The following is a 24,424-nucleotide window of genomic DNA, read 5'->3' on the forward strand; positions in this document are numbered from 1 at the left end:
TCTATGCCTGGAAGGCCCAAGTGGAGAGGGAAACAGGGCCCCAATCTCAGGATTGGGACGACTTGTGTATTTCTTTACCCCAGTGGACTCCGAGCCCCTGGAAGGCGGGACCGTGTCTTTGTCAGCTCTGTACATTCCACAGCCACTTATTGGCAAATGGTAGATGCCGCATATAACCCTTGAATTTTTAAATTCTCCCTAGGATGGGGATGTCTGGATTTACTGAATGAAAGAAGGCCTGATGAGCTTAGAGAGGGTGAAAGGTTCTTAGAATGAAAGTGCAGGGTGAAAGGTTCTGTTCCTCTGGGGAACAAGGGTGCTATGGTGAGGACTCCGTCAGACCAGTGCAGCTCAGCAAGGGCGCCTGCTTCGTAGGGTCCACAAAGGCATTGAGTGCTGGGTCCAGGCACCGCTCTCCATGGAGATTCTCTACCTGTGGGGCTGCTGGGCAGCGTGTAGGGTGGGGTGGGGTGGGGTGGGGGTGCAAGAAGACGGTGATTGGGTGTTTGACCCTGTGAGCCAAGTGCCACTAGTTCATTCGTGGGCCGGGTGGTTGGATGATTTATTTCAGTGTTTATCAGATGCCTGCTTTCTGCATCAGCAGCAGCAAGAACAGAGGCTGAATACAAGGAAGCATTGGCAGGAACTGAAAGGAGACTGACAGGTCGGGAGCAGAGTGGGGGAGGGGAGAAAGGTGGTACTGTGGCTGTGTCCTGGCTGTGTCGTCACCTGCTTGGTTTTGACCGTGTGAAAGTCTCATCCCCTGCTGTGCTGACCTCAGCTGGGATGTGTGGAGAGGATCGGGTCATGTGGGGAGTTACTGCAGGGTTCACCTGCCTGGCTGTTCCCGCCAGCCATGAGAGGGTGAGTGTGGAACTACCAAACGGGAGGGCTCAAGGTTCAGGCATGAAGGCGTGAAGACCTAAAGTCAATGCCATAAAGCCCTCTTTAAATGGTCTGGTCTCAAACGCCTGACTTCAGGTGATCCATCTGCCTTGGCCTCCTAAAGTGCTGGGATTACAGGTGTGAGCCACTGTACCCGGCCCACAGTTAAGTCTTAACTAGAGCTCAGAGCATCCTGGTGGAAATTAGATTAGATAGCTAATTAGAAATTAGTTTAGATAGCTAATAAGAGCACATGGGTTTTGTATAGGAGGCACACTTTCCTCTGGCCCTCAGTGTTAGCAGGAAGCATAGCTTGGAGCCTAGGGAGGCCGCTGGGTAATAGATGGTGCCGACACAGTTCACGCACACCCATTGAGCGCCTTCTCAGTGTCCAGCCCTTAGCTTCCTTTCTCCTCCCTTTGTGACTTTTCCTAGCCTGGGAGCAGCAGTGTTGATGGTTGTAGGAGATGAGCCAAGGAAGTTGTGAGGTTGAAACAGACATCCCTGAAATGGCATTCACTACCCTAGATGGAGCTTTTTTTTTTTTTTTTTTTTTTTGTGGAGACAGAGTCTCCCTCTGTCGCCAGGCTGGAGTGCAGAGGCGTGATCTTAGCTCGCTGCAACCTCTGCCTCCTGGGTTCAAGCGATTCTCCTACCTCAGCCTCCTGAGTAGCTGGGACTACGGGCATGCGTCACCACGCCCAGCTAATTTTTGTATTTTTAGTAGAGATGGGGGTTTCACCATGTTGGTCAGAATGGTCTCAATCTCTTGACCTCATGATCCACCAACCTCAGCCTCCCAAAGTACTGGGATTACAGGCGTGAGCCACTTGCAGAGCGACTTCTTGTGGATGAGGCAGACGTGCCTGTTCTGATAGTCAGGACACAGGATTGAAGTGCAGAGGTGGGGTTATACCCACAGACCTGGAGCCGTGTCTTTGACAGCAGCTCTGCAGAGGTTGGCACCTAACCACAGCTTCTTTAGATAATTCCTCCCTGCTTCTTAGAGACTGTTAGTGATGCTCAGAATTTCTTCTGTAAACTTCCCCATCCTTCTTGAAATTCTAAGACATCAGAAGAGAAACAATTGTTCTCACCAAGGTTTTGAAGATAAAATATATTGAACACATCCAAGATAGATCTCTTCTGAGTCTCTTGCTTCTTTACCTCTTTTAAGTACATTTCCTTTGGTTTGGACTCATCTTCAGAGATGTTCTATTGTTGCCTTCACAACAATGTGACATGTTGGCGACATTTGGACTTTGGGCCTCCATCACTCTGTCGCTGCCTTCTGCAGCCTGGTGACTTGGAAAGCACGTGTATCGCGTGTCAGGCTGAGTTCAGATTTGCCACTTACTGCCGTATGTTCCTGGGCACAGCCCCTAACCTCTCTAAGCCTCACGTTCTCCATTAGTGAAATGCAGCCAGTCATAGCTGCAAGTGGGTTTGTTTTGGGAATGGCACATAAAGAACCCAGCTGAGTGCCTGCAGTATACAGGAGGTGTCTCTGTGCTTCCTCTTCTCCCCTCTGTCCTGACTTCCTTTGGAGGGCTTCCTCTCCACCATAGCATGCTGTCTGGGTGGGACAGTACATCCAAGTGCTTTGCCCTGGGTTTGGTTCAGGGCCGGGCACATGACCTGAGCTAGGCCAATGGGGGTTTAACTCTGAAGGTATATAAGAATGCAGCAATGCTTGGGAGGCCATTTATTCAATAGCAATTAACAATAGGCATTTATTCAATAGACTACTAGCAATGAGTCTGATAAGACTCTAGTTATTTCCTGTGTTGAACCTGTCAGAATTGCTCTGGTTTCAGTTCCTTTTTCTTTTTTTTTTTTTTCTTCTCTTGAGACAGAGTCTCATTCTGTCACCCAGGCTGGAGTGCAATGGCACAATCTCAGCTCACTGCGACCTCTGCCTCTTAGGTTCAAGCAATTCTCCTGCTTCAGCCTCCCAAGTAGCTGAGATTATAGATGCGTGCCACCGCACTCGGCTAATTTTTTTTTTTTTTTTTTTTTTTTTTTAACAGAGATGGATTTTCACCATCTTGGCCAGGCTGGTCTCAAACTTCTGACCTCAGGTGATCTACCTGCCTCGGCCTCCCACAGTGATGGGATGGATTATAGGTGTGAGCCACTGTGCCTGGCCCCAGTTACTTTTCTGAGCCCGATTTCCACTTTTCTGCCTGTTTATAGTGAATTCTATTTTAGTTTAGGTTAGAATCTGGTGTTTTGGTTTTTTGTTTGTTTCTTTTTTTGTTTTGTTTTGTTTTTTGCTTTTACAGGACCATGGGAGCAGTTACACTGCCAGTGCTTGCCTCATAAATTGGCACCAATGGGTTCCAACACTTTTGATGTGTCCAGGGGTCATTTTTATATAAGAGCAGCATGGGGTTTTCAATAAAATACTGGATTTTTGTATAAGGACTTTTGCTTTTGCTTACCAGCGGCGCCCTCACTTACATAAAACTTTGTATCCATATGTAATCAGTAGATGCCGTTTCCCTTCAGTTCTCCTTCCGCTCACTGTTGACCAGGGCTTAGCTCCCTCATGCTGCCTTCAGGCTCTCCCAGGTCTTGCTTGCTGGCAGCGTTTTCTAGCTGTTTGCCCCACTTGTGTATCTTCTGCTTCAATATTGCCGGTCCATCCTCTGCAAACAGAACTTTACTTCCTTCCATATGACAGGGCTCGGCTAGCTATTGATTGATTTTTAAAATTATAAGACACTTATCATTTACTGTCTGAGTATAGTTAATCCCTGAATTTTTCTCATGGGTAAAATAATGGCGTATTAGCAACATTTGTTCTCATTATAATGGCAGAGTTGCTATTAATGGAAAAGTAAGCTTAAACATCAAGCTGGTAAAAAATAAACTCATAATCACATGCTGTAGATAACTGTGAATGTGATCATCATTTTAATAAACTGTAAACATTCCGGAAGCAGCCAGCACCTTGGGAGCAGTTACACCACCAGTGCTTGCCTCATAAATTGGCACCAATGGGTTCCAACACTTTTGACGTGTCCAGGAGTCATTTTTATATAAGAGCAGCATGGGCTTTTCAATAAAATACTGGATTCTGTATCAGGACTCAGGATAAAAAACTCTGAGCTGAGATCTACATTAAACTGATACTCAAAATGAAAGATATGATGTGACTCTTTTTTTTTTTTTTTTTTTTTTAATGGAGTCTCACTCTGTTGCCCAGGCTGGAGTACAGTGGTATACAATCTCGGCTCACTGCATCCTCTGCCTCCCTGGTTCAAGCGATTCTCCTGCTTCCCGCTCCGTAGTAGCTGGGATTACAGGCATGCGCTACCATGCTCAGCTAATTTTTGTATTTTTAGTAGAGACAGGGTTTCACCAAATTGGCCAGGCTGGTCTCAAACTCCTGACCTCAAGTGATCTGCCCACCTCAGCCTCCCAAAGTGCTGGGATTACAGGTGTGAGCCACCGTGCCTGTTCTGTTTTTTTTTGTTTTGTTTTTTTTTTGTTTTAAATCACATGAAACTGAGTGGATTGAGACCAGGCTCTTACCTCATATAGTTTGATTACCAAGCAAAACTGAGTGTTTAAGTGCCTCCTGTGTATCAGTGAAAAAGGGTAAGAAGTTATAGTTTCTAGCAGGATAGGTGTAATTCCCACTAAAGTGTGAATGACTAACAGGGCTAAACTTCCAAGGAGTTCTTAAAATCTTTTTATTACGTAAAAGTTGAAATATACACAGATATAAATGAGTGTAATGAGCTTCTATGTATCCATCACCTGGCTGTAGCTGTTAGTAACTCCTGGCCAATCTTGCTTCATCTGTATCTTGTCCCACCCCTCAAACCTCAGCCTCTCATGGTATTTTGAAGAAAATTCCAGATTCCATATTATTGCATTCCTATTTCAGAATCTATTTTTAAAAGATAAGAGCTCTTTTAAAAGCCCCACATTACTGCAATACCATAGTCACACTTTAAAAAGCCTGTTAAAGAAGGGTCATGCTAGTCCCAGTGATTCTCAGGTTGGAGTGTCAGGGAGAGGAGCTTCTTTAAGAAGGTCTTTCAGGGGGCCCCTGGCTCACTCTTTCTCATCCCCAGCTTCCTGAACAAGGAACTGGAGCATCTCATTTACGCAGGATGGCTAAGCTTGGAGCTTTTCTGCCTCTTGGATGTGCCCTTTGCTTGGCTGTCTGCCTTGACTTCAGTTAACAACACACCCAGTCAGGTCAGCAGCACAGCTGCACAGGCCCTGGGAAAGTGTGGGATTTGAGGACGAGGAGGTGTGACCCAGGCTGCGGGCTTCACCAGCGCATGGATTTCCAGCCTCCAGTGTGGTCTCCTTTACAAATGGACTCCTTCCCTAACGAAGGTCTCTCCAGGAGGAGGAGGCGGGCTGTATCTCACACAGGTGTCTCTGTTTTTTTTAAAATAGCATATATGTTTTACTGGTAAAGAATAGGCGAAAGAGCAGAAAGAACTTCCATATACTCATCACCCTACTTCAATAGTTATCAACTCTTGGCCAGTCTTGTTTCATCCACTTACCCTCCTGTTTCCCCAGCATCACGTAGTGTTTGGAAGGAAATCTGAAACACAACGTTGATTTCGCCCCTAAGTAGTTAGGAATATATTGGTAGTAAACTATAAGGGCTCTCTTTTTAAAACAGAAAAAACTCTGTAGGATCATTATCACACCAAAAGTTGGCGGTAATTCTTTGGTATTATCAAATATCTGGTGAGTGTTCACATTTGCAGTTTAAACAGATGTTTGAGTCAGGATCCTAGTAAGGTCCCTACCTCACGATTGGTGACAGATCTCTTGAGTCTCTTTTAATCTGTGTGTTCTGTCACCTGTGTCTCCCTACCTCTCCCTTTCTTCCTTTCCTGTCATCTATTAGTTGAAGAACCTGGGTTGTTGATCCTGGAGAATTTCTCCCACCAGTGCTTTATGAGGGTCTATTACGTGTGTGGTACTCGGTGGCCTGTTGGGTTTTTCATGACATTTTATGAAAAGCAGCTATAGATATTGATGTTACAGCCTGGGCAATGTAGTGAGACCCTGTACTTACAAAACAATGTTTTTTTTTAACTAGCCGGGCACAGCAGCGTGCCTGTGGTCCCAACCACTCAGGAGGTTGAGGCAGGAAGATTGCTTGAGCCCAGAAGGTCAAGGCTGCAGTGAGCTATTGAAGGAGGAGGTGGGACTTGACTCCAGAGGTGGGACTCAGACACTGGACCAAACTGACTGCTAGCTAAAACAGGGCTGGGTGGAAGCAGCTTTCCATCAGACATGCCCGTGGGTACCATGTCAGTTTATCATCGTCATGGCAACATCCAGGAGTTACCGCCCCTTTCCATGGCAGTGACCCAAAAGTTAATACTTCCTTTCTAGAAATTTCTGCATAAACGACCCCTTAATCTACACGTAATTAAAAGTAGGTACAAATGTGACTGCATAACTGCCCTGAGCTGCCGCCTTCTGTCTACGGGTCACCCTGCTCTGCAGGAGCAGTCCCGGAGCTGTCACTCCACTGGAGCTGTGACACCACTGCTTCAATAAAGCTGTTTTCTTCTATCTCCAGCTTGCCCTTGAATACTTTCCCGGGCACAACCAAGAACCCTTGCAGGCTAAGCCCTTCTTTGGGAGCTCATCAGTCCTGCATCACTATGATGGCGCCACTGTACTCCAGCCTAGGTGACAGAGCGAGACGTCTCCAAAACAAACAAACAGAAAAAGATAATGAAGGTAATAGCAGTGAGGGCAAATTGAGGGGCTACTCTATTTTTAGGCACTGTGTTAATTGCATTACATGGACTGTCTGATTCGTTGTTCTCTACATACCAACAGATGAGGAAGCCAAGACTTGGAAGGGCTAAGTCACCTGCCCGAGGTCACGGGGCTAGCATGGGTAGAAGCAAGATTTGACCCCCTGACTGACCCCAGAGTTGGTACTCTTCCCATCGCCCTCTGTGGCCTTCTCTGTACCTGACTAGAAACAGGAATCGGGCCTGCCTTGCCTGCTAGCTCTAACTTTTAGTTCTAAGCAGAGCCAGGAAAATGAACTCAGTGACAAACATGCTGGCTATTAGCTTGTCAAGAACTAGGGAACGATGGAAGAGATGAGGAGGGAGAATGGAAACAGATTCTAGCTGGTGACACGGTTTCTGATGTGAGCACTTACTGGGTAAACAGCCGTGCGTGCTGCCTTGGATGGCAGGCCCCTTCTGATGCCCCTTGTGCCCACTGGATGTCCCCATCTGTTCCTGTGTGCTGGGGCTATCTGCCTGTGTATCGGGAGGAGAAGGGTCCGCTATTGGCACTGTCTTCTTCTCAATGGCTCTTCCTTCTTCCCTCTTCTCCCTTGGCCTCTCAGTTACCTGTTTGCGTTTGCCTGGGGCGTGTTCAGGTGCAGGTCACAGCCATGCCTCTGTGCAGGCATGCTTGCGCCTCCAGCTTTGTAGTGTCTATCTTTGCCGATCTTTTGATTTCTCTCATAGAACCTTGGACACCTTGTTTCCCATTTCATGGCGAGGTCACCACCCTCTCCGGTGGCAGCGCCGGGCCCTGATCTTTGCTGTGTCTCCACCCCGTGTGTTCCGTTTCGCTTCCATTTCTGCTGAAGCCTCATTTCTGGTTGTGCCTCTGATCTGGAAGTCTGGAGTACTTGCGAATGAACAGATGAACTTCCTTAGAGAAACACTTGGAAAATGATCCAATACTCCTTTTTTGGACGATAGATAAAAATACTTGTAATTATAGTGGCTGGTTTTCAGCTTTTCAGACCCACACTATTTTGGGCCTGTTTTATATTTGCCTTCCTCTTTGAGGCGGGAAGTGGCTTCAGGAAGCCAGAAGGAGTCCTATGGCCTTGATGGAAGCGAGTAAAAGAGATGTAGTCCTGTCAAGGTTGGGCTCAGAGTTCAGAATACACCCGATGAAGGGACAGGGCTGTCCTGAATGCTGCATGAGCTCAGCCTGCTGGCAATATCAAGGGCTCATCACTGGCAGTGTGGAGCTGGAGAAACTAGGGGTGCGGGGAGAGTGAAAAATGCTGAGACAGGGAGGAGGGAGGGACTTGTGGCATTTAATGCATGTAAATGGACAATGACAAACTACTCCGGACCCAGTCTGCTTGGTCCATTTCTTTTTCTGCTTAAAACTTGCCATTGGCTCACTTTCGCCCTTAGGTTCCTGTAAAAGTAACATGTACACATGTTAAAGTAAGCCTTTTTGCTATGCTCTTACCTTCCTGCTCTGAGCATGTTTTCCTTTCTCAAATGCACGTGTTCTCACTGCAGACCTTTACACAGGCAGATATAAGGTCCCACCTGGAACCCTGTTCTTTTTTCATGAACCCTCTCCTGTCCATTTTCCCTGGCTGACTTCTGAGCTTTCAAATCTCACCCTGGAAGCCTTCTCGAATCACCCCACTGCACTCCTGAAGACTGGGTTCAGTTTGCCCCGGGTGTCCTGCACATCCTTTGTGTCACCTCTCCTAATCCTGCTAGTACGGTGTCGTGAATGTGCCCCACTTATCTGTGTTCATCCTTCATGACCTCTGGTACCTGGTTGATGCTTGTATCGTTGAATAAATAGTTTTTTTGGTTGCAGAATAAAAAAGCTTGGCTCAGGCTGTCCTTGACAAAGACTGTGTTATTTATCAAGGTCTGTCTCATTTTTCTTTTTGTATACACACAGGACAGATGCATTTCCTAGTCTCCTTTATGGGTAGCTTGGGACTGTGTGACTAGTTTTGGCCAATGGGTTGAAAGTAGAGGTGATGAGTGTTATCCTAGACTGAGGCATAGGAGAGTGGGGATGAGTTTTCTTGGTTCTTGCTCCCCTGCCATGGTGATTCTGGAAGCCGTGTGTTCCATGATGCATAGCTAGAAAATGACACTAGCCTGGATTCCTGAGTCACTGCTTGGAGGAGAGTTGCTCTGTTGTGTTGCCGGATCCACTACAGACTTTGTAAGAGCAAGAATTGACCGGTATCTGTTCAGCTTGTTATTACCACTGAGTCGAGCCTGTCGTGGTAATCTCGAGGAAGGGAATCCCTTGGCCCAAGGAAAAGTCTGGCTTTAGCTGTGGCAAATGCTTGATACTTAAGCTGTGTTACCAGGCTCCTGTTTCTCTCTCTTTAGTGTGCTTTCCTCTTCCCTTTCTGGGTTGACATCATTTTTGGTAGGTGTATTAGTCCATTGTCATGGTGCTGATAAAGACATACCTAAGCCCGGGAAGAAAAAGAGGCTTAATGGATTCACAATTCCACTTGGCTGGGGAGACCTCACAATCATGGCAGAAGGCAAGGAAGAGCAAGTTGTGTCTAACATGGATGGTGGCAGGCAAAGAGAGAGAGCTTGTGCAGGGGAACTCCCCCTTACAAAACCATCAGATCTCATGAGACTTATTCACTGTCTTGAGGACAGCACGGGAAAGACCTGCCCCCATCATTCCGTTACCTCCCACTGGGTCCCTCCCACGACACGTGGGAATTGTGGGAGCTACAGTTCAAGGTGAGATTTGGGTGGGGACACAGGCAAACCCTATCAATGGGTTTTCCTCCTCAGGGTCACACATGACTGTGATCACCCCTGGGCACACAGTTTTTCTTCCAGGTTCACATTTATAGGAAAAAGCAAGAGTCTGTCTCCATTCCTGTCAAAAAGCTTACGTTTACTCTGTAGAGTCAACTTAGGTTCCATTCTCTCTTTTCAGCTGATCACAGGATCTGGCTGGTGCTAAGACAGGGAAGAGCCCCATTGAGACATGGAGAAGGGAGGTTGGGGAGAGGGATGGATCCCACATGAAAACTGGGACTGTTGTTAGGGGAAGCAGATGCCGTGGTGGCAGAAAACCAAGGTTCACTTCAGTGCTCAGTGCGTGAATGAATGGATGAGTGAGTGAGGGCCAGATCAGTGGATAGATTGAAGAATCAGCCCTCTCCCTCGCCTTGGGGGGCTCACAGCCTACTAGCCGAGTTAGTGCCATAAAACAGTAATTTTTAGCAGCAAGCAGTGAATCAGTGAATCGAAAGAAGATGGAAATTGGTGCTGTCAGATCTGCTGGTCGAGGGGTTGTGGTTTGGTGTGTATTGGAGAAGATAGCGCAGAAATGTTCGTTTCGAAGCTGGGCTTTGCAGGTAGAATAGGACTTTGCCAGCGAGACAGGGTGCGGAAGGGCAGTCCAGATGGCAGGAACAGCAGGTGCGAAGGTTTGGCCACCTGGGCGTGTCAGGTGGCAACTGACTGATAGACCGTAGAGTGAGACAGAGGCAAGACGCCTCCGTAGTTCCTTTTTTAGCACTGTTTGTCATTCCTACTAGAGAGTCTTTTAGGTTTCAGATGCTACAATTAATGTTTCTTTTTCTGAAAGTGGTAGGATTGGAAAGTTCTCCCTTTTCTCTGTCTTGATTCTCCCTATCATAGGTGCATGTGGAGAGCTGCACCTTCCTCCCATGGCCGCTCTTGGCCTTTGGATAGGAATTTCCTCCTAAGTCCCAGCCAGTCATTTCAGACCCGTTCCGGAAGGTAGCGTTTTGTCAGGTCGGTGGTGCAGAGAGGCTTTTGTTTCTTAAAGGTGCTCTACTAGTTGATTGTCAGGGGCACTGCCAGAGGACTTTCAGCGTGAATGACTTGTAGCAGTTTGGCTTGGAAGACATCTTGTAAAAAGCGTTGCCTCCAGGTGCCCTGTCATTTTAGAAACATCTCCCCATATGTAATAGGGAGACTTAGGACTTTGCTTCTAATAGTGTGATATTCTTGTGTGTTTTATTTGAAGGATCTAAAATCTTCTGTCCCCTCCTTGTTCTCTTCCCCTGCGAGGCTGATACAAGGCACAGTGGCTCTAGTGTTAGTTAAGCTTGTAAGGATCAGAGGTTTTACTAACCTTGTTTAAACACTTATGTAAGAATTGTTGCTAATGTCCAGCTAAGCAACTTTCTTATGTAGAATAAATAGAAATTTTCACTAGTGTAGTTCACTCTTATTAATGAATGAATAATGAATAGACAAATTATTTAAATCCAAATTAATATAATTGACACCATTTAATAAGCACATACTATGTGTCAAACACTGGACGGGGGCATCACATACATCTTTTTATTATTATACATATATTTTCAAAGAAATGGGGTCTTGCTATGTTGACCAGGCCGATCTTGAACTCCTGGCCTCAAATGATCCTCCCACCTTGGCCTCCCAAAGTGCTGGGGTTACAGGTGTGAGCCACCATGCCTGGCCCCATTATATGCATCATGTCATTTAATATTCACGACAGCCCTGCAAGGTAGGCGGTGGTGGATACTGAGGCTCAGAAGGGTTGAGTAGAATATCCCAAGTCGCATAGTCAGCAAGTGGCAGAGCTGACATTTGGACCCAGTTCTGATAACAGCGGTGACTGCTTTCCTGCTGTTCAGACAGTGTGTTCGTTTCCGAAGATTAGTCGGCCCGAGGTAGAGGTTAAGCTCATCGTTTCTGTTTCCTGACACATTTTATGACTGTCTTCTGGTTGAAGACTTTTCTAAAGCCTGAAAGAGACTTGAAATTGGACTTGGAACGACTTTGAGGTTTTGTAGCTTCTCCTGATTCATTACAGTGCGAATTAACTAAATGAATTATTTAGCTCAGCTAATAGGGTGATTTGATCCAATAGCTTGGTAGAAAGAACATATTGAACGTTTTTATTTAATCCACTTTGGGGGCATATTTGAATGGATTAAAAAAATAAAGTACAAAGAATCCTTTTTATCAATTAATTTTGAGCCATTCTGTTCTTTTGGAAAGCTGCAGATATCTTTCTCCGTGATTGTTAAAATCCTTATCAGGCTGGCAAGCTTGCATTCATTCAGTGCTTACACAGTGCCAGACATATTCCTAAGCACTTTATTGATCTCATGTGATCCTTATAACCACTCTTTGTGGTGTTATTACTCTCTTCCCCACTCTACAGAGGAGGAAACTGAAGTGTGGTGAGCTTACTGATGGTCAGGGTCACGTAGGTGCTCAGATTCCAGACCTGAAGCTCACAGCCACTCTCTGGGGAGAACTTTGAATCCAAACACCAGGAGATGACGATCTGTCCCCACTCTTGGTCAGAATGTGAGAATCGAAATCGAAATCCTGGCTCTAGGCGCATGCCTGGGCCCTGTCACCTGACCTCTGTGAGCCTCAGATGTCTGCATCTGTGGTCTGGGAGTCATCGTTTCCAATGTGTAGCATTTATAGATCAAGCAGGGAATTGTATACATGGCCGCCCGTCACCCCTCATCTCTCAGGTGGGGTGCCTGCTGTGGTGGGGAACCCTCTTGTCTCATTTACCTGTTTTGGGGACAGACATTGTCACTCTCAGTGGAACAGCCCTCAACGCTGTCATGCACAGGGTCGCTGGAAATCTCCCATTCCTCCCTCCTCCGATGGATTGAGAATGGCCTGGCATGCTTACTCAGGGAGAATGAGTCTTCTTGGTTTCTAAAGACTCACCCCTTCTACTCCCAGGCCTGGGAATTCCACAGTCACCTGCCTCCTTCCTCTGTCTATCTGCAGCATTCTGGGCTGCTGTGGGCTCATGCTGCCGCCATCTCACGGCTGCCACCATCTCACAGCTGCCGCCTGCTAGCTGGTCCCGCCTCCCTGCCCTTTGTCTATGCTCGGTGGGGAACACAGTTCGTCTCTGGGTAGGTTCAGGTCATTTCAGTCACAGCCCAGACCTGTCTATGTCCCCAGCCTGGCTCCCTGCCTCCCTACTGGCTGACTGTCGCTTGGCTGAGGGCTAGAACTGCCCTGGACCTCTCTGGGCCTTTGTGTCCAGGCCTAACGCAGCTGGAGCCCCAGGGAAGAGATGACTACCCCTTCCTGTATTAGCCTGTTTTCATGCTGCTGATAAAGACATATCCAAGACTGGGTAATTTATTTAAAAAAAAAAAAAAAAAAAAAAGGCTTAATGGATTCACAGTTTCACATGACTGGGGAGGCCTCACAATCATGGCCAAAGGTGAAAGGCACGTCTTACATGGCGTCAGGCAAAGACAGAATGAGAACCAAGTGAAAGGGGTTTCCCCCTATAAAACCATCAGATCTTGTGAAACTTATTCTCTACCATGAGAACATTATGGGGTAAACTGCCCCAATGAGTCAATTATCCCCATGGGTTCCTCCCACAACACATGGGAATTATGGGAGCTATAGGTCAAGATGAGATTTTGGTGGGGACACAGCCAAACGATGTCACTTCCCATGTCCTTGCTTCTCCACTTCTACTTGTCCCAGGGTTGACTTTCCTAGGATGACAGGCAGTGGGGTCACTGGTTCCCTTTAAGGATATGCACACACCCCACCATGGGACAGTGAAGCCAGCCTTCCAGGAGAAGTTGCCAGAATCCCTGAACATTCCTTCTCTTCCTACCAGCCCAAGAACTTTTGCTTGCCAAGTCGCCCACCGCTTTCTTAGTTTTGTTTTTGAGAAAACAACTCTCACAACTTCCTTCGTGGCTAATTTTTTCCCATCAGTATCCTGCTTTTTCTGCAGCTTCCGTTGACGAAGGTACATTTTACCTCTGGAACCGGTGGAGCAGAGAGCTGAATATACCCTGTTTCCTCGGGCTTCCTCGGAGTGACTCACAGGTTCCATTTTCAGTACCGAAAACTCAGCTTTGCCAGGGCAAACTCTCAGCAACTCTTTTACAGTGACAAGTACTTTAGAAAAGTTTCAATTCACTTATTTCTCTGGGTCACACAGGCAACTCTCTGCCCTGTTTCGAGCAAAGACTATTTCTTTAGCAAAGGATATTGAAATTGGGTTCTTTTTTTTCCCCCCACTCCCTTTAAGTAGTTTTTTTTTTTTTTTAAATCCATTTTTAAGGTAGAGAAGGGAGATGAGTCTTATAAAAACTTGAAAACTGTCTTTCGACAAAGACCAACTTCTGTGCACCAGCGCTTTCATCTCCAGGTGCCCGAGATTAACGTTTCCAAAAATGAATCTTTTAAACTCAGTTCTTCTCCTCAAAATGAAATATGTTCTATGGTAACAACCCAATTCCTACTATGTAATATGTAGAAATCATTTTCACTTTGTGAAGAAAACTAGATTTAAATGCTAAAATATTATCTTTTTGTCTTCCTGAAAAAATTTTCTTCCTTTGGTGGTAAAAAGCTTTTAAAATTAATGGAAAATTGTCCCCTTCCTGTGCTCTGGCTTGGGAGGAGAGCGAGATATCAGATCTCAGTTTCTCTGTAAGTATCATAATGACTGCCTTCCCGGTGTTAGAGGTTTGAACTGCTATGATGGCGTGTATTTTAAAGCAAAGTGGTGGTCAATTTTGACGAAAAGTGATAAAATCGAGTGGATAAAATTGGCTTTCAGCAATTAGAATGCTCTGCACCTGTAACTTTGTGCCCATGGCCCTTACATATGTAGGGGGAAGAAAGAAATTTCCTACAATTTTTTTTTGACACATCAGAATTATAACAATTTGTTTTTCATATAGCACTTCACATTTCTTGATCATTCCTAGGCCAGCAGAATTTTTTTCTATAAAGGGATAAATAGTAAAATCTTTCGGTGTTGTGGGCCATGTGATCCCCTGCCATCGAAGCGGTGAAACAGCCCAAGACAATCTGTAAACATGGTTGAGTGCCAATAAAACTTTATTTACCAAAACAGGCAGGGGGCCAGCAGGTCACATTGTGCCAATCCCTAATGCAGGTACTTCTCCTACTTAATGATGGTGGTGATGCTGATAGGGATGATTATGCCATTAGTGTCAGCTGCTGTTTTGAGTGCCTGTCATGGGGCAGACAGTAGATATATTTACTGCTCATAAATACTTTAATGAAGGGTAAACATGGGTAATGAAGGGTAAACATGGCTATCACCACTTAACAAAGGACAAAAGTGAGGCCCAGCGAGGTCAGGTGACTTGCTCTATGCCAGGGTTCTCAACCCCAACACTATTGACATTTTGGGCCACAGAATCCTTTGTCATGGGGGCCGTCCTGTGTGTAGTAGGATGTTTCATGGCACGCCTGGCTGCTGCCCACTGGATGCTGGTGGCACCCCCTTCCCCCCAACTGTGATAATCACAAATGTCTCCAGATGTGGCCACATGTCTCTGGGGTCAAAATCCCTGCTGGTTGAGAAGCACTCCTCTAGGACATACCACTTTTTTTCCCCTGCTATGGAGGGAAGACAGGGTTAGGGGTCGGAGGCTGGAGACAAAGGCAGACGGCACCAGCAGCGGCACTGGGGTGGAGGCCACAGCATCCGTTGGGGCCTGGGTTTCACCGCCACACACGGGGCAGTGTGTGGTGAGCTGAGGCCCTGGAGGCTCTGGGCATTGAATCTCGCCTGCAGCCATGGCCAAAGCCTGGGAGTGATTTTCAACCAATGCCAGTAGGATGTACCACTTCTCAGTGTCAAAATCTGGGCTGGAAAAATGGTCTGTATGATTTTTTTTTGTTGTTTATTGGTTTTGTTTTGTTCTACACAGAAATAATGACCTCCCCCAAGCCAAAGCTCTTTTCCTTGATGTGTGTATTCACTGCTCTCCTCCTCTGCATCCCTGGCTTCCTTCCCTTATCCTGGTCTCTCCTACTTGAAACTTGCTAAGAGAAGTCTGAGGTGTCCTCAGCACCCCCTGTTGTGTGATAAAGATCACAGAGTTAAAAAATGATAACTGTGGGTGTTGATGGATGTGTTCATTTGATTGCATTAGTCATTACACAGTGTACACATACCTCATCTCTTTGTATATCTCGAATGTATTCAATTTTTATTTGTCAATCGTACCTCAGTAAAGCTGGGGGAAAATGTGAGCTGTGGAATATCGTTGACTGGCTTCCAAGTCTGGCTCCACCTGTGTTTCACTGAACAACTGTGGAAATCTTCCCAACTTTGCTGAACCTTACTTTTCACCTCCAGAAAGTGGAATAATAAGAGCACTTATGGGCCAGGTGGCTCATGTCTGTAGTCCCAGCGCTTTAGGAGGCCCAGGTGGGCAGATCACTTGAGACCAGGAGTTCAAGACCAGCCTGGCCAACATGGCAAAAGCCTGTCTCTACTAAAAATACAAAAAAACAGCTTGGTGTGATGGTGCACGTGTGTGATCCTGGCTACTTGGGAGGCTGAGGCAGGAGAATTGCTTGAACCCAGGAATTGGAGGTTGCAGTGAACCATGATTGTGCCACTGCACTCCAGCCTGGGCTACAGAGCGAGACTCTGTTTCAGAAAGAAAAGAAGTAATAGTACTTCTGTCATGGCATAATTGATGTGGAATGATGAATTCAAAGTGAACGCTCAGTGAATAACTGGTAACATGATGATGACAGTGACAATAATGATAACACAGATAAGTTCCTTAGACTCCTCGTCCCCTGGGTGGTTTTCTGCATGTTTATTACCTTCTTCAAGGTTTCATACTTTGCAGAATCCTGAACAAGCCTGTGCAGATTATACCTTTCCTTGCAATGAACAAGTCTATGATCATGAGAAAGTTATTAACCTCTCTGAGCCTCAGTTTTCTCATCTGTAAAATGAGAATGGTAATAGTTCCTACCTCCTAGTGTTACTGTGAAGAATAAGTTAACATGCATCTAACATTTAGAAGAATTTCTGGCCCTTGGTAAGGGCAATATATATGCATGTTGTGTGTTTCTAGATTTTCCTGACAATTAGAAGAGATGGAAAATATTCTCTTACTTTTCTCTCTAGAATAGACCAGGCATCCTCTGCTGCCTCCCATGTCTGGGAGGACCCTTGCTGCCTCTCACCGGCCAAGGATGGTTGGGTGTGGATGTCCCCAAGGGCCCAGGGGTGACGATGTGGGTATAGTGACAACAGTCACAGTTGCTTTCACATGTGGCATGATTCCCATGTGCCTGGCGATATTTCCTGTTGTTAGCTACATTAACCTCATCATAATGCAATGAGGAAGCCAGGGGAACCAAGGCTTTGATTATTTTATTTATCTATTTACATAATAATGAGTTGGTTCCTTTCTCTCCTCCAGAGAGGACCAATGAGTCTTTAAAAAAAAAAAAAAAAAATAGGGCCAGGCATGGTGGCTCACGCCTATAATCCCAGCACTTTGAGAGGTCGAGGTGGGTGAACCACTTGAGGTCAGAAGTTCAAGACTAACCTGGCCAATATGGCGAGACCCAGTCTCTACTAAAAATACAAAAGTTAGCTAGGTATGGTGGCACATGCCTGTAGTCCCAGCTACAGGCATGAAGGCTGAGGCAGAAGAATCGCTGGAACCTGGGAGGTGGAGCTTGCAGTGAGCCAAGATCATGCTACTACACTTCAGTCTGGGTGACAGAGCAAGAATCTGTCTCAAAAAAAAAAAAAAAAAAAAAAAAAAAGCATTACAAATTTACGTATTTAAACCTATTTGATGTTTTCCAGTTCATCATAGTAATTTTTTTTGTGATATTCAAGTTGTCCTATCTTCTGCCCATGGACGGTGTTTAGTTTGATTCCTGAATCCTCAGGAGTAGTTTTTGCCATCACACTGGACATCAAACCAAGGAAGCCGAGGTGTTCTAGGCCCTTCTTGTACTTCATGCCCCAGACTTGGAAACACCTGTTCCTCCAGGGGTTCCTGGCTTCTTGACTGGGAAAAGGGATTTATTTTTTTTTTTTTTCTTTGAGACGGAGTCTCACTCTGTTGTCCAGGCAGGAGTGCAGTGACACGATCTTGGCTCACTGCAAGCTCCGCCTCCCGGGTTCACGCCATTCTCCCGCCTGAGCCTCCCGAGTAGCTGGGACTACAGGCGCCCACCACCTTGCCTGGCTAATTTTTCGTATTTTTTAGTAGAGACGGGGTTTCACCGGGTTAGCCAGGATGGTCTCGATCTCCTGACCTCGTGATCCTCCCATCTTGGCCTCCCACAGTGCTGGGATGACAGGGTGAGCCCCCGCGCCCGGCGGGAAAAGGTGTTTGTACAGCATCATCTAGTTGGTGGGGCTTGTTGCTGCTGGGTTGGTTATCGTTTCTAGGCCTTTTCAGTGTTCAGAGCTAGAAAATCTTTCCCTTTCTTCTTCCCCACCTGCCTCTTCCCTCCCTTTCCCCTACCCCATCCCTTCTTTTTTAGTAGACTATATATTATGATCCATATAGATATTTCTAATTCAAATTTTGAATTAAGGATTTTTTTTTTCTTTTACTTACCTACCTTGATTTAATATTTGTATCCCTTTTCTTACACTAGAAATATCTTAATGGCATAAGTAAAATTTCTTTTTTTTTTTTTTTTTTTGAGATGGAGTCTTGCTCTGTCACCCAGGCTGGGGTGCAGTGGCGCCATCTTGGCTCACTGAAACCTCCACCTCCCTGGTTTAAGCGATTCTCGTGTCTCAGCCTCCTGAGTAGCTGGGACCACAGGTGCATGCTACCACGCCTGGCTAATGTTTTGTATTTTAAGTAGAGGCAGGGCTTTACCATGTTGGCCAGGCTGGTCTTGAACTCCTGACCTCAGGTGATCTGCCTGCCTTGGCCTCCCAAAGTGCTGAGGTTACACGTGTGAGCCACTGCAACTGGCTGGGATAAATACAATTGCTTATGAGGTTTTGCTAATCTGGTAGCTGAGTAATGTGATCTCCATGTAGTTTTAGTTTGCATTTCTCTAACATGAATGAAAAGAACCCTTTCTTGCCTCCCATCTTCCACCACTTTTTCCAACCAAGGCAGAGTTGATCACGTTTTCTTTCATGTACCCATGATGCCTTGGAGACAGTGCTCTGATAGCATCGATCATCAGTGATCAGCTTGGTGGTTTCTCGAAGCTGTATATTTTACTCTGTGTATTTTACTCTCTTTTTATCTTCCACTGTTTGGCATTGTGTTTTACCTTAGTGTTTATGAACGACTTAATAGTTTTGACAGTTTTTACTAGATCTGTTAACCTCAATCCCTTTTTAATTCCTATGTAACTGCTTTTCCCCAGCAGAGCAGCTAAAAAAAGAATGAGAGAGAGAATAGCAACACAAGAAAAACAAGCTGTTGAGAAAAAACAGATGTATGCTTGTAATGCTGACTTCTCTTTGAGTTCCAGACACACGTTGCTCCAGCGGCCTTCATGACATCTCCGTGGATTGTCTGAAGCAGGGTTTCCCAAACTCGGTCTTGATGACATGGACTGCGTAGCTCTTTGCTGTGGGAGGCTGTCCCGTGCGTTGCAGTGTGTTTAGTGACATCTCCCCACTAGCCTTACCTACTGGTGACATCTCCCTATCCCAGTTGTGATAACCAAAAATGTCTCTCGACATTCCCTACTCTGCCCTTGGAAGCAAAAATACCCTCCTTTGAGGACCACTGGTTTAAAGGCGTCTCACACCGAATGAGGCCAGTGCAGAACTCGGTTTTTCCTCCTGACTTGCTCGTCTGCGGTTTTCTCCATCTTCCTAAATGGCACCACGTTCCATTCAGCTAGCTAATCAAGTTAAACAGCCTGAGTCATCCTTGATTTCTCTCTTTCCCTCACTGTGTACATCTAGTCACTCAATGAGTTATATAGTTCCTTCTAAAATATCTCATAAAGCCAGCCATTGCTTTCTATCTGCGTTACTACCGCGAGTCTAACCTGCCATTTTCTCTTGCCGGGAGTACTACGTGTCGACTCCTTCCTGGACTCTGGAAGCTGATTCCAAATCCGCAGACACTCTGGTGTGCACCCACATCTCCTGCCTCACCTGTCAGCACACTCTTCATTCTACTCTCCAGCCCCGTCAGCCTGCCTCTAGGAAGGGCCAGGGTCACTTCGCCCTCCAGGCCCATGTGTTTCCCGTATTCCCTCTCCCCCAAATCTCCAGATGGTTGGCTTCTTGTCCTCCTGGTCTCCATTCAGTGTCACCACATCAGTGAGACCTTCCCTGGCAGTCCAGTCTGACCCGACTGTGCCTTCCATCTGGCTAATCCATCGTATTGCCCAGTTTTATTTTCTTGATTGAAATATCAGGATCCCCAGTCTTCTAGTTGACATCCCCAGTCTTCTAGTTTACATCGTGTTGGCTCTTTATGGTCCATCTCCCCTCTAGAATGTAACTTCCAGGAAGGTAGAGATCAAGCTTACCTTGCTTCCCTTTGAATCCTGACTCGGAGGATGGACTCTGCATAAGACAGGCACTAAGAGACTGCGGCATGAACATTCTAGTGTTTATCTGAGAGGACTCTAGTCATGATTTACTTTGCCCTATGGACAGAGAAAGAAAGATTTTAGTCCTTCTCAGAGTCGAAGCTCTTTTACAGGCATCATCCCGAATAACACTCGATAGTCACACTATCACTTTCCTCCTTACCTAACATTGCGGCTGCTGGTCATCCTCCCTTGTACCATGTTTAAAGAATATTGATCCTGAAGCTAAATTTCAATTATATACAAAAGAAAGATAATTTACTTAGAATCTGGTTCTGTCTCAATTCACAATGCAGGAAATGAACCAGTGCCTATGGTCCTTTCTGTATTGGAATCTAGAATGTGTGTGTGACCCAGTGATGTAACACAGAGATGGGAAAACCTCTTTTGTAAAGGGCCAGAGAGTGGACATGTTGGGATTTGTGGGTGGGGCATACATCATAACTCTTCAACACCATCGAAGTGGTATGGAAACAGCTGAATGTAAGCAAATGGCCGCGGCCACGTTCCGTCAAACTTTGTGAAACTATTTCCAAAAAATAAAAATCACTTTCTACAGTTACAGCAGGCACACTTTTATGTTGTTTGCACTGATGCGGTAATTTTCTGTTTATTGTTATCGATTGTGTTATCTACTGTCTTAGTGTGTTCAGGCTATTTTAACAAAATACCATAAACCGAGAAGCTTAGAAACAACAGAAATGTATTTCTCGCAGTTCTGAAGGCCAAGGTCCAGGCAGCTGTGGGATCTGGTGAGGGCCCACTTTGGGGTTCATAGAGGGTACGTTCTTGCCACGTCCTCACATTGCGGACAGACAAGGGGTCTCTCTGGGGCCTTTTTTATAAGGGCACAAATCCCATTTGTGAGGGCTCTGCCCTCATGACCTAAGCGCCTCCCAAAGGTCCTGCTGTTCTAATACATTACCTTGGGGGTTAGAATCTCAATGTGCTTTTGAGGGAACACAAACATTCAGACAGTAGTTTCTCCTGTTCTGTCACTCTGGAAACTTCAGGCTACATAACACCTTTTATAAAAAGCCGTGGAGTGCCTTGGGGCCACATTGTTAGGGAGAATGCATTTTAAAAGAAATCTCACCAGTACATATTTTCTAAAAGCACTTCCAGTTTAAGAGGATCCATCTTAGCTCTTTAGAAATCTCTGGGCTTGTGTTAGTGAGGACAAGCCCAAGCTCGTCACCATTCAGTTTTGTTTTAAAGATAATTTTCAAGAAACGATGTTTATAAACACCTGCCAAAAGGTCATGTGATCTGTCAACGTGGGACTCTTTTGTTCTTGAAACAAGCTAGATAAAAGGCAGAAACAAATGCAGCCTGAACCATTTTACTGCTCAGAGAATCTTCTTTTGCGATTTACCATGAAGCTGACCGCCTGTTGCAGGCTGTAGGCTGGCAGCCGATAGAGGTATGGAGTTGGTCCACATAGTTGCTTTTGTTTTTTTAAAAAACTTTTAATTATTTTGACTAGTATTAAAATACAGATGAATTTTAGCCCCACCCTAGTGAAACACTTGCCCAGGAGCACCGGGAGAAACACACACAGCCGTGTTCACAGCATCGCTCGCAACGACAAAGCATTCCACACAACTTAGATATCCATCGATAGGAGAGTAGATTTTCCCAAAGTGTGTTACAGCATAGAAATCAACAGAGCTACGAAAATGGATGAACCTCAGCTGTGCACATCGGTTCGGATGGATCTCATGAAAATTATGTGGCTCGAAGAAAGTGAGTTACAGCCAGACACATTCATAAGAAGGTGAGAAAAATGTAGAATGGAACAGGAGGTAGGTTAAGAATTCACACTTACGGGAAGCTATACGGAAAGGCAAGGGCATGGTAACCATAAAAATTAGGGTTGTGATCATGGGAGAGGGCCAACGTTGGAGAGAGGTTCTCAAAAGTTCCAGAAGTTCTGTGCCTTAAGATGGTACACAGGTAATATGTCTTGTTGGTTCCTCATTTCCTATACGTAGATATGTGTTAGTTATTCTCTTCCATGCTTGAAATGTTTTGTAATTTAAAAAATTAGATTTTCTGGAAGCATTGGGCCGATTATTTCCACATAGCAGCGGTTGGCTGGGCGGAGTCACAGCTGAGTCCTTGAGAATGACGTGCACCTTCGGTTTATCATAGTACTTAGTTGTACTCTCCCTCCTGTTCCCCTGGCTCAGCCTGTCTTGCCCGTTTTCAGTGGCATTTGAGGTTTGCATGTCTGGCCCTGGGACATTAGGGGATACAGCCTGTTGAAAATCGTCATGGTGTTTTCTATTATCACATTGGTAAGGCAGTTGTTGCCTATGCATATCATCTGTAATAGGAATGATTTGTACATGAGACAAATTTTTCCCAGGCGTAAGTAGCAGGAATGATTCCCTTAACCAAGTAGCAGATCTTTTGGATGCTGTGAATTCTGTCACTGTTTTTTCTTTTTTTTTTTTTTTGGTCTTGACTTCTAACAAGCTTGGCGGAACTGTGAGCTCATCTTTAGCGAAAGTGGAGACCTTATGGCATGTGGTTTTGGTTTTAATCTTACTGTTGGCTTTTTTGTTGTTGTTTGAGACAGAGTCTCACTCTGTCTCCCAGGCTGGAGCGCAATGGAGAGATCTCGGCTCACTTTAACTTCTGCCTCCCAGGTTCAAGTGATTCTCCTGCCTTAGTCTCCTGAGTAGCTGGGACTACAGGCGCACACCACCATGCCCGGCTAGCTTTTAGCAGAGACGGGGTTTCACCAGTTGGCCAGGCTGGCGTTGAACTCCTGACCTCAAGTGATCCACCTGCCTTGGCCTCCCAAAGTGCTGGGATTACAGGCGTAAGCCACTGCACCTGGTCAGCTTCACTTATTTTCTTGTTTCTCCTCCTATTTTATTTCCTCACTTAAGAATATTACTCCATAATTCACTTGTTTATGTAAGTGACTTTTTTTTTTTTTTAAAAAGAGAGGATATGAACTATAAACTCTCATTTACCTAGCATGATGGCAGAATATGATTTTGTGAGAACATTCTGGAAAGCTGGGCTTTATCCAGAACGTTTTATTCACAAAGCTGCCTTGATCATCTATTTCAGCTGTGCGTGTTACTAATTTTCCAAGAATGAGAATATAATTAAAATACACTTAATGCTAAAATGCAACTGAACATAATTTGATCTTCGATAATTTAGAAGGCAGTTAAAGAGCGTGCCGTGCCTCAAGGCCATAATTAGGAACATCAATTATCATAGTGTGACATTATAAAAATCTGGTTATTTCAGCTTTCTGATGATTTGAAATCTGTGGGAACTAGAATTTCAAGTCTGTGCATGCAGTCTGTGTATATATAGGTCTTTTGAGCCCCTCATATGAGCAGTCCATACATGGTTTCATAGCTGATGAGTGTGAGAAAGGAGAGGCCACCTGACAAGTCTTAGCAGAGATGTGACAAGGTTAGACTCGGGTGTTGCGAAGATCCTCCCGGCCGCAGAGTGGTGTCAGGACTGGAGCAGGGCAAGGCTGGGGCAGTAGTCCCTGTCCAAGGTGACAGGGACCCAAGAGCACAGCGCTGAGGGCCTCAAGGCCTAGACATTTGAGCTACCAGTGTCTGTGACACTGGCAGGTCCCTTCACTTTTCTGGGCACACTTGACCATCTCAGAAGGAGCAAGAGTGTGGAGCCATAGGCCAGAGGAAAAATCAGTGGTCCTGAGCCTATCCTCCTGCCTGGTTTAAAATTTTACTATTTTGTTCTCCACAGATTTATTTTTTTTGGCATTAATTTTGGTATTTCAAAGCATTGCATGGAAATATTATTTATTACGATTACTGAGCTTTTTGCCACCTCCTCAAGTTTTGCAGCTGGATACCTGGGCCTTGCCTACCCAGACTCTGAAAACTTCTGAATGGTGCCATTCCTAGTTACAATTTTTAATTATAATTCTCTGGGCTTTGAACAGGGAAAGACCGTGTTTCCACTTAGAATTTGGTCAAAGCCCTTGTCCATTTCTGTACGTCAAGGTGGAGTACCGACGAACTGTAACCTGTTCCGATTTAAAACAGACATTTAATTCCTTTTGCTGTTTGATGAAATAGAAGCTTTGGCTGGAGAATTAGCGTATTACAGAGCCTTTGAAATCTTTGTCCTTTCCTGGCCGGGGCTGAGCATGTAAATGCCTTTGAATGCGTGTTTCGCTGCCTTTGTAACTACATTCCCTCCAGCGGAAATTGAAGGCAACTTCCCAGTTTAATGATGATTGCACTGAGTTAGGCCCCTGCTGATGACAGTGCTCCTGCTGCAGCGGCGTGGCCTTTGGGGATAATATTCAATATTGCTTCCCTAGCACTTTGGAAATTCTTCAGAAAAGTTACTAGGGACCCGAGTGCAAACGGCAGCCTTGTCAGCCGAGCTGTCCTATGTAACTCACT

The 24,424-nt window shown here is 45.5% G+C and overlaps 1 protein-coding gene and 1 non-coding gene across 24 annotated transcripts in view; one reads left to right on the forward strand and one right to left on the reverse strand.

The window, feature by feature from the left end:
* Positions 1-24,424, forward strand: part of SNX29 (sorting nexin 29) — a 657,788-nt gene that overhangs the window by 293,519 nt on the left and 339,845 nt on the right. Inside the window, exon 16 of one of the 23 annotated variants that reach the window (XM_077987287.1) lies at positions 6,458-6,611. The exons of the other annotated variants lie outside the window; for them this stretch is intronic. Within the exon in view, the coding sequence (XP_077843413.1) occupies positions 6,458-6,574 (117 nt within the window). The 3' untranslated portion in view covers positions 6,575-6,611. Of the gene's footprint in view, positions 1-6,457; positions 6,612-24,424 lie in introns of those variants that run through there. 23 annotated transcript variants of the gene reach the window in all.
* LOC114674530 (small nucleolar RNA ACA64) lies at positions 15,137-15,263 on the reverse strand. The gene has a single exon (XR_003725679.1). It is a non-coding gene; the product is annotated as a small nucleolar RNA ACA64 (small nucleolar RNA).

The sequence above is a fragment of the Macaca mulatta genome, chromosome 20 (genome assembly GCF_049350105.2).
Source record: "Macaca mulatta isolate MMU2019108-1 chromosome 20, T2T-MMU8v2.0, whole genome shotgun sequence".
Taxonomy (NCBI): domain Eukaryota; kingdom Metazoa; phylum Chordata; class Mammalia; order Primates; family Cercopithecidae; genus Macaca; species Macaca mulatta.